This window comes from Xenopus laevis, chromosome 7S (assembly GCF_017654675.1).
Source record: "Xenopus laevis strain J_2021 chromosome 7S, Xenopus_laevis_v10.1, whole genome shotgun sequence".
Taxonomy (NCBI): Eukaryota; Metazoa; Chordata; class Amphibia; order Anura; family Pipidae; genus Xenopus; species Xenopus laevis.
The window spans coordinates 27,463,327-27,478,551 of NC_054384.1; the positions used below are offsets into that span (position 1 = coordinate 27,463,327).

Below are 15,225 nucleotides of genomic sequence, written 5' to 3' on the forward strand. Positions count from 1 at the left end.
CAATCATTTTTTAAAAACTTTATCTCTATCTTTTGTGTCTGTTCAGTGCAGGAAATCAAAGAGAAAGTTGGGACATTTCAGTAACAATCTGGGACTGCGGGCTGAGCTGTCAAAATTGGGACTGTCCTGCAAAAAACGGGACAGTTGGGAGGTATATCAACTCCATAGCGGAACTGCAAACATAGTGTTGCCCCCCCTACTGCAAATAATTGTGTGTGTGTGCGGTTCCGTTAAACCATCTTTGCTGTTACTAAGGGGCCTTGCCCGGTCTACCGAAGGCCAGCACCAACGGTGTGCGGTTGATCTATTACATGAATCAATCACCTGTTAAACCTTTCACTGAAACCACATCATGAGACTTAATTCTCTAGAGCTGTACTTCCTTCCTGTCAAATTTGCCAATGGGTTACTACCACAAGTTGGGATAGTAGTAATCATCTAATGATGCAACAACTAGTCTTACAGGCAAGTTGCAGAACACAGAGGGGCAGAAAGAAAGAGAAGAAAAAGAAGATGAAAACCTTGCACGTTTAATGTCGAAGTTCAATTTTTCGGGGACACACCCCTTTGTGTGGGGATCTGCTAATTTGTAACTTTTACTTCAGTCCATTATTGCAGAAGCTGAAAGTGTTTTTTTTTTTTTTGTTATTCTCGCTGAAACATCAGGGACAATGTATAAGTAGGTGGTAGAACTGTCAGCCCATGCACAATAATATCATGGTCTTCCTTTGCCCCCCCCCCCCTCAGGTTCACCTAGTCTCACAGTCCTTTCCAGCATCCATCACATCACACCATTTACTTTCTTATTTTGGATTTTGGACTATTTTGGGAACTACTCAGGAGCGGGGTGAAATGTCAGCCTGTACTTTAAACTGCTGAATAGAACACAGTTTATAGTTTTATAAGTTTCAGAGGCAAGTTGCGATTTTGCAGTTCAAGATGTTTGCTATAGAGACAAACGGGCAGCGTAAGCCTATGTCTCCTCTGAACTGTCGTGTATGAAAAGTGAGGCAGAATCAGAAATTCATAATTATTAGAGTGAGCATCATGTAGCTTAAGCAGTACAAAATAGAAGTTGGGAATTTCGATGCATGATGGTTAGCCGGAATTGTGAACTATGACCACGTTAAAAATGATCTGAACCAAAATAGGCTACAATGAATTCTGCCAACTGCAATCACAAATCAAGACAGACAAAATGATAATTATACCTGTCTGTAGAAGAGCTGCGATAGGGACTGAATATAGACTAAGCAGAGACGTGCAAGTGGCGACACTTTTACTGTTAAACTACAAATCCCCACATTACTGGTATGGTGTCTAGTAGTAAATGGAATCGGGTCGTCAATAACAACAGATGGGCCAAAACTTGTGTATCATTAACTTAGTGCCAGGTGTACGATTTATCGTAACGGACTAAAAGATTCTGATCTATCAATAATAATTTAATTCATTTTTAATGTGATCGAATTAGATCAAATCAGAACAAAGTCCTGCTTTGCACCATAATGCATTCATGCAAGAGAGAAAATGGATATTTCAACAACAGACTGCAAATTGAATGGTAACTTACTTTTTATATCAGCAGAGGAAATCAGAGGTTGTCACAACCTGACAGATGAACTCAAAAAACAACTGATACTCAATACTGGCTGTACTTTCCAAGAGCTCTGGCTTATGCAATTACATTGTGCGTACCTAAGGGTATAAGTTCTGGAGCACAAAAATGGTCCCCTTAAAGCTCATGCACAGTATACTAACCCATGTAAAAACTCTTTTGTTTTCTAAATATTTGAGTAAAGTGCAAGAATACATTAAGTTAGAAATTTCAAGAAGATTAAGGGGGTTATTTATAAAGTCTGCCAAAAACTGGAAAAATTCAAGTTTTTTTTGACTATGAAATCCAAATTTTTAGTGAAAAAAAAAACTTGAATTTTCTGGGATTTATTATACCCCGAGCATGAAAAAAAAATTAAGAATCCGAAAATCCAACATCTCAGACCTGCCGAGGTTGTATATAAGTCAATGGAACAAGTCCTGAAGATATCCTGATCTGCTCTGGGTTTCGTGCAATAATCTAAGGATTTTCAGGTTTTCGGCAAAAATCTGAAAAAATTAGTTTTCGTGCAGAATATTCAAAAAATTAAAACGATTAGTATTTTTCAAGATTTTTCGAGTTTTATCCGATCACAGGAAATTTTCAGGAAAATGTATTGATTAAGTGGACATAAGTGCGGATTTGGTTGGAGTATATTTCAGAAAATAATGAGATGAATTCAGATTTTGATAAATAACCCCCTTAAGTCTTTGGGAAGTGAGAAATTTGAAGAAGATTCAGTTCAATGTTTCTATAAATAAAAAACTGCAATTTTGTCAAATATTGTCACTGGGAAAACATAAAATTTTATTTCATATAGGAGGAGTTTCTATTTTAGCTTATCTCCTTTTTCACTACAAGTTTGGCAACGTTTACTTACAGAATTAGTAAATCAGTGATGTGATACCAACAGACAAATTCTGGTTGGATGACAAAGTGGCTCCAACTAATTTTTGACCATTTTACATGATTGCTGGGAGCTGTTTTAGGAGATTTGAGCTTTAGTGTACAAATGCCATCTGTTTCCTCACAGTTAGTCTCGAGGGGAACAAGCTGGAGGGCAGAATATTTATGTTATGTCTTTACTCTGCACATGTACTGATTTTCTTTTTATTTTGGAAGACCCAGGCAAGTGCTACAAGAACAATCCATTTTCTGTTAATCAGAAGAGGTTTGTCCAGTTCTATATATTTTTCTTTTGATTATTGTATTCTTTTTCGTACCAAGCCTCGCCAATGGGTATGTTTATCTCGGTTTCCTTTTGAACAGGACTACAATTTGTTCTTGCTCAAGCATTCATGGGTGTTGCTTGATTTAAAATACATTATATAAATACAAATTGCAGTTACTGATAAAAACTACTCAAGTTTTTTGACTGCAATTGTACATTTTTGAGATTAGTTAGACGCCGGGGAATGTGTGGGGTGGGTCTATGTCAAAGTTTTATATAGTCTTAATGTTTTTTTCTAATTTGTAAAACCTCTTTAAAATTCCATTTATATTTTTTAGTAACAACTGTACATCAATAAAAGGTGTAGAGTGTACATATTTGTGCTAATATGTGAAGAATCTGAAAAACTTGAGGGGGTTTTTATGATCAAAAGAAACATGAAATCTCAGCCAAAAATTCAACCATTTTGCCAAGAAAACACTTTCATGCAATTAAAGTTTGTTCCCACTAGTGACACAAAAGATGACTCCAACACTATTTTAACACTGTATGATTTGGCCACACAAATTCAAATTCAAACTGAGTAATGGCAATAATAATGAAATTAACAACAACATTAAAATAGGGAGTCATGTATTCATGTCATGCCCTGATGGCCAGCAATCTCTGATGACTCTGGTTGAAGGTCAAGGAAACAGGTCTCCTGTATCCAGTGCACATTTTCACCATTGCATGGTTGACTTGAAGGACACACACATTTACCTATGAGTTTATACCTATATGTAAATCTATATATTTATACATATATAAATAGTTTCAGAAAGTAGAAGTAATCTTAATTTTAAAAAAGACGGAAAGTGATTTTTTTTATTTTCTTATTCTCGGATTGGTCGGCAATGTATTCCTTATAGCTGGTGCATCTCTAATACCAGAGTTTTATCATTAGTGTGCTGTTCAAGTTTTCCATGTAGTGGGCCAATATTCCACAAATTTGAGGGTCATATTATAATTAAAACTTTTTTTACACTTACAATGTTACCCATCTGGTATTCAGCTGTGAAAGATATCTTGCTCTGAAAAAAGAAAGCCCTCCTTTCCCTTATTTGTTTGGCTTACACATAAGCAGAAATGCATTTTGAATTTTGCACAGGGCTAATCTGATTAACTACATATTACTGCTCCCATATATGCTTGCAAGAAGCAGGTATGCAGGAACTGCTTTCAGCAACATCGAATATTTGCCATTTGTAAGTCACGAAATAAAATTACAGAGCAGGAACTTATACCCCCCTTTAACACACACCTTCCAACTGTCCTGTTTTTCATGGGACAGTCCCTATTTTGACAGCTCAGCCCACAGTCCTAGTTTCTTACTGAAATGTCCCGAGTTTCACTTTGATCTCGCACTGATGCCAGAAAAAGATACAAAGTTTCTGAAACTCAATTAAATAAGAGGCTTTTCTGCAGAAAGCCCAGAACACTCAGCACCTACACTTAAGATACAATTGCAACTATTTAAGATGAGTGTCTTGGGAGAGTCTAGCAGCTTAAAGAGTTTAGAGTTTGCACCTGAATTACTGAGCTGCCAGACTCAAACACCTTCTTCCAGCTTCTCCACAGCTTACAAACAGCACGCAGGAACTACATAACCCACAATGCATTGCACTGTGATGTTCCTTTCCTTATCGAAATCATGTGTGCAGGGAATTGTGGGGTCTGGAGGATGCATGCTGAGGACTGATGACTGTTAATACAAAGAAACAGTAGTCAGCCAGCTCAGCAAAGTAGTCAGCCAGCTCACCAGGAGAGCAGGGGGCTAGGCTTAGGAAACTGTCAAAAAACATTAAAAATCATGAAAAGTCTGCATAGTTTTTAAATGATGTATATTGCAAAGTTGATTGAAATTATGCTTACTTTTCAAAAAGTTTAAGTTATGTTTTTGTGGTGTTAATATGCCACTTAATTTGTTATAAACTATCTGTTGCTTAAATATTCATTTTGGGGGAAAAGTTTTCTTTTAATGTGATAGCAACACTGATGGCAAAGAAATTAGATGTCCCAGAAAGATCAAGTTCTGTGTCAAAGTGTGAGTCTCTCTTTAAGGGTTATGCCTAGGCAACTGGGCTGAACCTCTAGTCAGATTTGCTGACAGTTATGCTTTCTTTAAGGCTAAAATGGCTTGTCAAGATACAAAAATAAACTCTTGGCAGAAATGATGGAAGTATCCAGGATGCATTTTGCCAAAAAGTCTTAATTTACAAAGCCAAGAGGAGTCTTGATACAACAAAAAATATTCCATGCTTCATCACATTTCTAGGAAACTCAGTAGATAAGCCTCCTTGCATGCCCTATTCTTCTCATACCCCAGGCTAGGTTTTAGGGCAGACAACTGTTGAAGCCTACGCTCCTTCCAAAGTGGCCACCAAACAAACACAGGGGCTATAGGTGAATAAGGAGAAAACTCTGGCAGCAGATTGTAGACAAAAAAATGCAAGTGAAATACTAGGATGCTCCTTCTGTTTGCATTAGACACCAATATTTTAGCTGGGCCACAATCTGTTTCTTGTTTAACATATAGGCACTGGTACTTTGCTGCACCTCAGCTCAACTCATCAATTGATTTACAAAATGGGGGGCTCGGGACTGTGCAAAGGGGGGCCAGGCCTGAAGGCTAGGTAGGATGAAAATGCATAGAATGCCTATTTGCTCTCCTGGAAACTCAACTTGAGGTCAGTTAGGATAGGATGTGGGGTATACATCAATTTACTTTCCCAGGTATTCTTGGTGTTATGGGCAACAAACTATTTTCATATATCTGTCATCAGCTATGGGGGGCCCTGAACAATTGTTGAACTTCAATGGGGGCTCACAGAGAAAAAGAAGAAAATCGGTGCTTTCAAACAAGGCGAGTTAACTTTCAACATGCCCCCCCCTTTTTTTTTCTCAAAGTAGACAACAGCTTGTGAGGGGGCTATATAAAAGGAGAAGGAAAGGCTAAAATGAAAAAAGCTTTATCAGAAAGGTCTATATAAATACACCAGTAAACCCTCAAAGTAACGTTGCTCTGAGTCCTCTGTCAAAAGAAACACCGCTTTTCTTCTATTGTGTACACATGGACTTCTGTATCAGACTTCCTGTTTTCATCTTAAACTCCAGGACTAGGGCTTGAGCATGCTCAGTGTGCTCCTCTCGTCCTCTATTTTCCTCCCTCCCTCCTCCCCTCCATGCTGTAATCTGAGCCCAGAGCTATGAGTGAGCAGGAAGAGGCTAAGGCAGAAAGTGATGTCACAAGAAATTAATATGGCAGCTGCTATCCTAAATAAACATTGTGAGCTTCTAGAACTGTTTACTCAGGTATGGTAAAGAATTCTGCATAATAAATATAGTGTTATAGCTTGCACTATTGTGGCTAACCTATTGGCAATAAACTGCTTTGGTAGTTTTTCTTCTCCTTTAAGGGCTTAACCAGATGTGCAGTGGTTAGATCAGAGCCTAAAACGGCAAGCAAGGTTTGAATACCAACCCTATGAAAAGTAACTTTTTATAAAGGCTATAGTGTACAAGATGGATCAACACCACTGATATTAACAACGCAACATTCATTACAAAGGAGAAAAAAGGTTGGTCATGGAAGCCAGATGTTTCGGCAAGGTCTCACATTTTGCAAAGAAACTCAGAGGGCCTCTAGACACCTCTCATTAAACGTACAGCAGCTGAAAGGTGCAGGATAAACATAATTTATGAATTGTAATTTTCTCTGGACATTTAAGTATAATGAATAGGCAGGAATTTGTTATTTTGAAAATTTTTCAAAAACTATAAATGTGGACAAAGTTGAGAAATGTATTTTTTTTTTTAACATCTGCACTTGTACTGAACTCACATGCCCCTTGTGCATCAGAGAGGAAGCGTTTTGAAGATTTGTAAATGCAATAATTAATATTCCAGAATCACATTCTTTTGTGTAGGAAAAATCCTGCCAAGACATTTCAAGCCTCACCACTTGAGCAACTACATTCCTATTGTTCTGAAGATCAAAAACATTTTGCGATAAAAAAGAAACAGCAGCTCACAAATCCTAACGGAAACAAATAAATGATTGTATTGTAAGGGGAAAACATATAGTATATATAGGGAGGTTCCATTTTTTTCCCACAAGAGACCAGAGAAATGATGTAGCTGTTTGGACACACAATCAGATTTCTATTGCAGTTACAAGTATTAATTGTAGTTACCGTTCTGTTTGCCCCAAGGGAAGGTGTTTAGTGAGGCTCATTTAAAAACACTGGGCAAATTTGCACCTGAGCAGTAACTTTAAGCAACCAATCAGTGATTAGCTTTTTTCCAGTTGCAGGTTGAACAGTGAAAGCAATCATCTGATTGGTTGCCATGGGTTACTGCCCAGGTGCACATTTGCCCAGTTTTTATAAATGACCCCCAATGTGTCAGTACCACATGTTTTGTTGTGTTATTCTGCATGTATATTAAGAAAGTGTCAGCTAAGGACAAGAAAATGTCCCATTAATGCGTATAAGTGTAATTATTCTAAAATGAAGCATTTTCTTCCAACATCTCTCAATCCCCTAGGAATTTATAACATAATTCACTTCAATTAAGATGTAAGAAAAATATCAACCATGAATTATGACTCATAATTGATCACAGCAATCAGTAATGTTATGATGAGGTGAACCAAAAGGAATTCAAAAGCCAACAACTGTATAGCACCTTATTAAACAGACAGTATTCACATAACCACTGCTATACACTTAGGGACACATTTATTATCACTTCAAGCTTCGGGTTCCTGGTAATCCCTCCTTCTGCCCCATTAAAAAAAAAAAAAAAGACCAACTGGATGCTTGATGGATAATAAATCAGTCCCATATTATTGCCTCACCAACCCCAAAATGAGTGCGCTCATTTAAGGAAACGGGAGTTTAACCCAATTAATGACTCCTATATGTCAATCTACCTATGTCTACTCTCAGAAGATTCAGAGTCATGCAACCAAATCTACAGACTGTTTCAGTGGTTACATAGTATTCCAACATTTATGATATGGAGCAATGAATTTGGGATGCAACTAGTACAGGTATGGGATCCGTTATCTGGAAACCAGTGATCCCGAAAGCTCTGAGTTATGGACTGGCCATTTCCCATAGACTCAATTTTATGCAAATAATCGAAATTTTCTTTTTCTCTGGAATAATAAAAGAGTAGCTTTCACTTGAACCCAACTAAGATATAATTAATCACAAAACCAGTTTATTGGGTTTATTTAATGTTTACATGGATTTGTAGAAGACTTAAGGTATGAAGATCCAAATTATGGAAAGATCCATTATCCCGAAAACACCAGGTCCCAAACATTCTAGATAACAGGTCCCATACCTGTATATGTAAGCTGGGCTATTTTCACTGACCTTACCATGTTTTAATAGGGCATTTGTTGAGAACATATCTACCATATCATACCTATCTACCTTTAAATAAACAAATTTCTCCATTATGTAAGCAGCAGACTTTGATCATCTCATTATCAGAGACTTCTCAATGGACTGATAATTCGTTTTATCCACTCCTCTGCAGTGGAGTGCAGTGCAGGACTGAAAGTGGAAGAAAATACTAAAGTGAAACTGGCTTCATATTCTTGTTTAGGGCCAGAAATAATAAAAAACACATATTTATTTAAATATAATAAACTTTTACCGCCCTCTTGGAAAAGTGTAAGGAAAGAAGAAAATGCCCCTTGCTTGAGTATAAGGTATGCAAATTGCTGTTTATTTGACATGCACAGATACAGGGATATATTCAGAGCGGTTCAAATCATTGTGCAGACAGAACTGAAAGGTGGCACACTGAATGACTGTGTAACGTAACAATGTTTTAATTTGGCTCTGTGGTAGGTCTTGCACAGAACAGAAAATAATTTTAAAAGATGTTAGGGAAAAAAAACCAGCCAATTTGTATAACATTGAGGGAGGAAAAGGATACATTTCACTCCTGTTGTACAAGGAAAATGAAAAGAAAACAGAGTTTCTTGGGAAAAGTTATCATTTTAAAAACATTTAAGATCCCAGGGTGAAAGAAACTGCTGTTGTTGCAATGACTGTTGAACTTAACATTTATGAAATAAATAAAAAATCACGAGATAAAATGTGTGGAATCTGACTGTTTCAAGCCTCACAGGCACCAGCAATTAGGATTTTGGATGCAGAGAAACAGAGCAAAGATGGGGTTTGCTTTAATTATAGAAGATACAGAACACATCCTTGCTGCATTAGTATGACAGAGCTACTATTGTAAAAATAAGCAAGTTGACCCCAGGCCTGTAAGTGAAAGGAGGCTGGGTCCAGACTGAACTAAAACAGAATTTGTATCTAACCTGAACAGACATCAAGTGACTCTACCCCCTGAGCCATTAATGTTTATGCATATTCCAATCCATCTGTGAAGTCACTGCTGGGTCTGGGTCACTCCTGGTCAGTTCTATTTCGCATTGTACATGGGAAAGACAAGAGTCTGGTTCATGATCTATTTTCCCCCTTTATTACTATGCTATAACTCGTTATGGGCTTCTATACAACGTTTACGGTACATGTATTTTCTGAAGCGGAATTATGTTTGGCAAAGGAACAAATCACTACCCAAGTACTTGTTTAGCTGAATGGAAAGCTACAAATGTACGAGCTCTAGCAGGAATAATTCAGAGCAGGGCCGCCATTGGGGGGGACAGGGAGTACAAGTGTCCCGGGCCTGAAGGGGGGGTCCGGCAGTGCTGCACTTTCGAAAGAGCTGGGCCCCCCTGACAGCGCCGAAGCCGTGCGGCCCTTTCCAAAACCTTGAACAGCCGAAATGCAGAAGTGCCGAAAAGCTGAACAGCCGAAAAAGACCTGAAGCCACGAAAACAGCCGAAATTGAAGTCCTGAAGTTGCGAAAAAAATTTTTTAACTTGTAAGAGGGGCCCTGGTGACAATGTTTTTTTTTTTAACTTATAGGGGGCCCTGGTCACCAATTCTTTTTTTTTTTTTAACTTTTAGGGGGGCCCTGACCACCATTTTTAAAAAAAACTTTTAAGGGGGCCCTAGCACCACAGTTTTTTTTTAACTTATAAGGGGGCCCGGACCATCAATAGCTTTTTATAACTTGTGTGTGTGTGTGGCGGAATGATTGTAGTTATTGCTTTTTGCCTTTTAGGCACCAGGGATACATTGACTATAGGATTTGGTTGTGGGTTCCCTGGAGTTCAGCCAAAATTGAAAAGAATCCTGAAGCTCAGTTGACTTTAAAGTGGGAACGCAACATTTCCCACATAATGCAATTTTATTTTTCTCAAATGTGAACATTTTAATTGAATTTGATATTTAATAAGATTGGATTTGATATCTGACTGAAACAAAAAAAATGGATTTCGTGCATCCCTTCCATTCACTACAAGCTAATCTAGACATGTGAATATTCTGGTGCTCTGACAACATACATGAGGGTGCATCACCATGTCTCAAAGCCCTGCAATGGTTTTATGTTATTTAAGGCTTTGGGCAAATAAATGTTGGTTATAAATGTTAATTTGACAGGAGGGGTATGACACTGAAAAGGTGTCAGCGAGCAAGACCCATTGTAGAGATGTTAACCCTCTGTCATGAAGCTGTTTAACTACTGCTCCTACTATCCCTTAACAGCGGCTGACAGGAGTTGTAAATGAATAATAGAAGGAGGGTGGCAAGTTGTCTATTGTTAGTGTGAGGCCCAGCCTGCAGTTCTTTTTTCCAAAAAAAAGCTGTGTATAAAGTGTTGCAAAGATACAATTTTTTGTACTGCTTTTTAGACCTCCCATCTCCATGCAAAATCTAGGGCCTTATTTATCAATATCCAAATTTATTTAAAATAAATATAGTCAGATCAAACTAAAATCCACGATGGGACCGTATTTATTATTAAAAAATAAAAATTTCGGATCAGGTAAAAACTTGATAAAATCAAGCAAAAATCTGAATCGAAAATCGCTCAATTTTTTTCAGGCTTTTCCCTGAAAGTCTGAATTTTTTTCAGATTTTTGCCTGAAAAAGTCAGATCTTTGGGTTCATTCCAGTGCAGACCACAGAAACTTCCAAATAGGATGGGGACCTCTTCCATTGATTTATATACAACCTCAGCAGGTCTGAGATGGAGTATTTTAATATATTTAGAAAAATTTGAGGGTTTTTTTCCCACTAAAAATTCAGATTTTACAGTTAAAAAAACTGAAATGTTTAGAGTTTTTAGATTCAGACTTAAAAAAAAACCCCTAGTCTACTTAATAAGCAATGTTTCATGTTAAAATGGACAACCTTGTCACTGCTTTTTGTTGGTGTAAAGCTAATATAATTCAGTTACTGTCCTGGAAGCCACTATTATTAACTTAAGAGAAGCTCGGACATTGTTGTTTTATAGGAGAACGGAGGCACAGACTTGTATTATGTAGAGAGCGATATTCTGAGACAATTTGTATTTGGTTTTCATTTTTTTTTGGCTTTATGTGTTAAGCTTTTTATTGAGTAGCTCTCCAGACTTCAATTTCATCAATCTGGTTGCTAGGGCATTTCTTTTTTAGATGGGATCAGTGACCAACATTTAAAAGCTGGAAAGAGTCAGAAGAAGGCAAATAAATAAAAAACTATAGAAAATGGAGGTCAGTTGAAAAATAGCTTAGAATTAGCCATTTGATAACATACTTAAAGGGGAACTACTCCTTTAATAACAATCTTTGTACCATACCTTTAGGTTTTGGACTGCAGCTTAAAAGCTTATCCCAAAAGGAAACATATTTTATTCACCTCATGCCCCCTTGTGGTGCAATTGTACATTTTTCTGCCTCTATGTTATGCCAGATAGTCATTTCTGGGAACAAGCAGGTCTCTAATGTCTCTGCAAGAGATCTTTAGCCTAAAGGCGAACTGCTGACCTTTAAACAGGTCCAAATATTATTTAAAGTCTACTTCAGGTATTTTCAGTTTTGATATGCAGCTCAGGCCCAATTCTATAATCTTCAGATTATACTTACTGCTACCACATACAGTATAGCATAGTCTGATCTAGCCAGGGCAAGGCTGAAAAGGCCAAACTCTTCTACTGTAGAGGACTGGAAAGAATCCATAAATAAGGTGCTGTACAGACAAGTTTATAAATGTGTAGTTACTGTTGTTTCTCAAGACAGATCCGAATAGTCCCCATGTTCTAAAATGTTAGTGCTTTACTAAGGCAGTGCTAGAAGTAAACTAACATTTACTCATAATCTACCCTTCCCCTCCTCTCTTTTCTGTCTTTCCTTCTATTACTCTTCCTTTCTCTTTGTTTCCAATACTGTTATACTTAACAATTGGTACAAGTCTATCACACTTGCATAGACAGCAGTGTTTAAGATGTGTCATTTCCTAAACAACTACATTAAAAACCTCAGTTTCTACACATATTACAGACCAGCGTTGCTTTCATCTCATGCACTTTAATGGATGACCCATGTCAGTAGATATCCATCTAACTTGGCAGCATGCATCTAGAACTTTTACTTGTGAAATCTACTCCATTTGGGATACTTCAAGCAGGCTGTGGTTATACAGTGAACTTGGTATTTTTATTTGGGCAAGTTATCAAATCACTGACTGTGATCTTTGAAATACCCCAAGGAGGAATTATTTTTTATTAACAACTATGCAGTGAAGTGACTATATGATGCAAATGAGTGAGGCGGCACTACAGGTATGGGACCTGTTATCTAGAATGCTTGGTACATGGGGTTCTCTAGATAAGGTATGGCTCTCAATACCTTAAAGTGATACTGACACTAAAAAAATGACTTTTTAAAAAATGAATGTATATTAAAAGTTACATATCAGTCACGTTGATCGTTGGTTTGTTTTTTGTAAGTAATTGTTAGTTGAAGTTTCTAAACCTGACTGTTTTGCTAACCTGACTGTCCCATCTCAGCCTACCAGGTACAATTTCTAATGGTAATGGGCTGCTGCTGCACAAAGACAGGTAATGTAAAAGCATTGTGCAAATACTTCATGGCAAAATTATAAGTTGCTTTCAAAGCAAATATTATGAGTTTAATTTCTGGTGTCCGTATCTCTTTTTTAAGTTTAAAGAAAAATCATTTAAACATTAAGTAAACCCAACAGGATTGTTTTTCCTCCAATAAGGATTAATTATTACTGATGGGCTTCACTGAAAACTTGTGAAATGGTGACAAATTCGCCAAATGCATTGAGGTCTATGGGTGCCAAATTTTTTTTCACCCATTGGACTCTATGGGCATCTTTTTTGAGGCGAAACCTGGTAAAAGATTTCGCTCATCACTATTCATTTTATCTTAGCTGGCATCAAGTATTGTTTTATTATTACAGAGAAAAAGAAAATGTATTTTAATAATTAAAATTATTTGATTAAAATGGAGTCTATAGGAGATTGCCTTCCCATAATTCAAAGCTTTCTGTATAACCGGCTTCCGGATAACTGAACCCATGCCTCTCTTTCTTTTGGCATGGGGCCTAGTCCAATAACTTTATAGTACAGTGGCTGGATAACAAAACCAGGCCTCTATTGGGGATAATTAACCACTGTTAAATATAGGGTTCTTAGTCACCTAAGAAGTCCATTACCATATCAAGGCAACAGGCCTGTAATATTTCATATAATACCTAAGACGTGATACGGCATGAGTGGGATCATAAGACATTGCCATATATTAAATCATTTTTACTGATGCTTTAACTTGGTAGGACTATTATAACCATACCATGAAGGGTACATACCCAAGTTATTGGTGGGATATCGTTTCCGCAGCTTTTCGGTGAGTTTAGACACTTTGCTTTTAATGACTTCATTCTTGCTGAGAAAACCGTTGTCTTGGAGGCTATCATATTCAGCACTGCACTGGGACACATCATCCTCGTCCTGTGAAAAAGTAACTGTAACTTTAAAACCAGTGGTAAATCCAAGAGATAAATCTGGCAGTGGGAAACTGATTAGGGTTGTAGTTCACAAGTCAGTTTATGGGTTTGACATTACAGTATCACTTGTAAATTCCTGATGAGTTTGTAGTATAATTGTTTAGAACTCAAACTGTTTCTTATGGAACTCTGCTTAGCTAAGGTAAACAGTTGGAATCTAACTCCCCAGGTTAAAACATAAGGTCTGTTCCCTAGACATTGCCAGTTCTTTTTATTGTTGGGTCTTAATTTCATCAGATCTAAGGGTGACAGGGAGATAAATACCAAAGGAATTGTGATGGTAATTTGTCCTAGAGAGCACCTGTTAGTTTACTAACCATAGAGAGCACATGATATGTGATCATTAGGGCACAGTTTATACAGTGCTTATAAAAAAAGGTGAAGAGTGCACACCCAGGAAGAATCCAATCCATTTTATTCCATCAAATAATTTTTTACAAAAACATTTTGACCGTTAAGGGTCATCAGGGGAAAAAATACAAAAAAGAAAAGGGAGGCTGCATTCTTCACCTTTTTCTTAGGTGACTCTGTTGGGGAGTCCCATAAGTATTGCACCTCACATTTGTTTTGGTTGGGAATGCGCCGCCTGACCCTTGTTTTTGGATATATAGTGCTTACAGTCCATACAGCTCCTACTGGTCTGTGTCCAAGGGAACATTTTAATGCTTACCTATATACTGGGTTTTGTGCATTTAGAAGCTTTACAAAGGAGCACCTTCTTAATTCAGCGCATGCAAGTGGTATCCAAAGGGGAACTTATTGTGGCATGCACAGCTTGTGCCACCAGGGTCACATTTCACAGGCAAATGAAACCCTTTGCATTCCATAATGGAGGATCAAGAGTTTGGTCTAACTGCACTTGACAAAAAAAAAAGGGGCCAGTAAATTATGTTGGTAATAAACAGAGCTCTTTGCATATGATGTTTGCAGGTTGCACTTTGCTCCTCTATTGTAAATGATCCTTCAGATGTTTATGCAAATACAACTTCAATCTTCACTCGTCTGGGGCTGGGTATATCAACAGAATATAAGGTGGCCATTTGATCTCTGGGATAAAACACCTTCAAAGCATTGAGTGACTGTAAAAGGAAAGGCCCTAGTTCATGCACAGGAGAACATCATGCAAGCCTACACAACGCTGCCTAAAATCAAGTTACCAACCTAGTGACCATATTCTGCCATCCAGTGTTTTTGCCATTACACAGCAATATGTAAAATCTCAATAAGGATGAGACCGCATAGCCTAAATGAAGCTTGCATTAATTGGGCACTTTACAAAATGTTTATGGGTACAGGACCATTTGTCAGAAGCACTAAAATTCGCATTTAAATTAAATATATACATTTCTGTCTGGCTTTTCATACTAAGAAATAACATGCATTGTTGAGCATTCTGCTTTTTAATGCCAAAGCAAAATGTGGCCACTGACACGACTGTTTAACTGAAGCTGATAGCAGATAAA

General features: G+C 37.4%; 1 protein-coding gene across 9 annotated transcripts in view; it reads right to left on the reverse strand.

Moving 5' to 3' along the window:
* The window catches only part of LOC108697471 (protrudin), a 65,990-nt gene that overhangs the window by 16,550 nt on the left and 34,215 nt on the right, over positions 1-15,225 (reverse strand). For all 9 annotated transcript variants that reach the window (XM_041571033.1, XM_041571035.1, XM_041571036.1 and 6 more), the window contains one exon: positions 13,565-13,706. In XM_041571033.1, the coding sequence (XP_041426967.1) occupies positions 13,565-13,706 (142 nt within the window). The remainder of the gene's footprint in view (positions 1-13,564; positions 13,707-15,225) is intronic.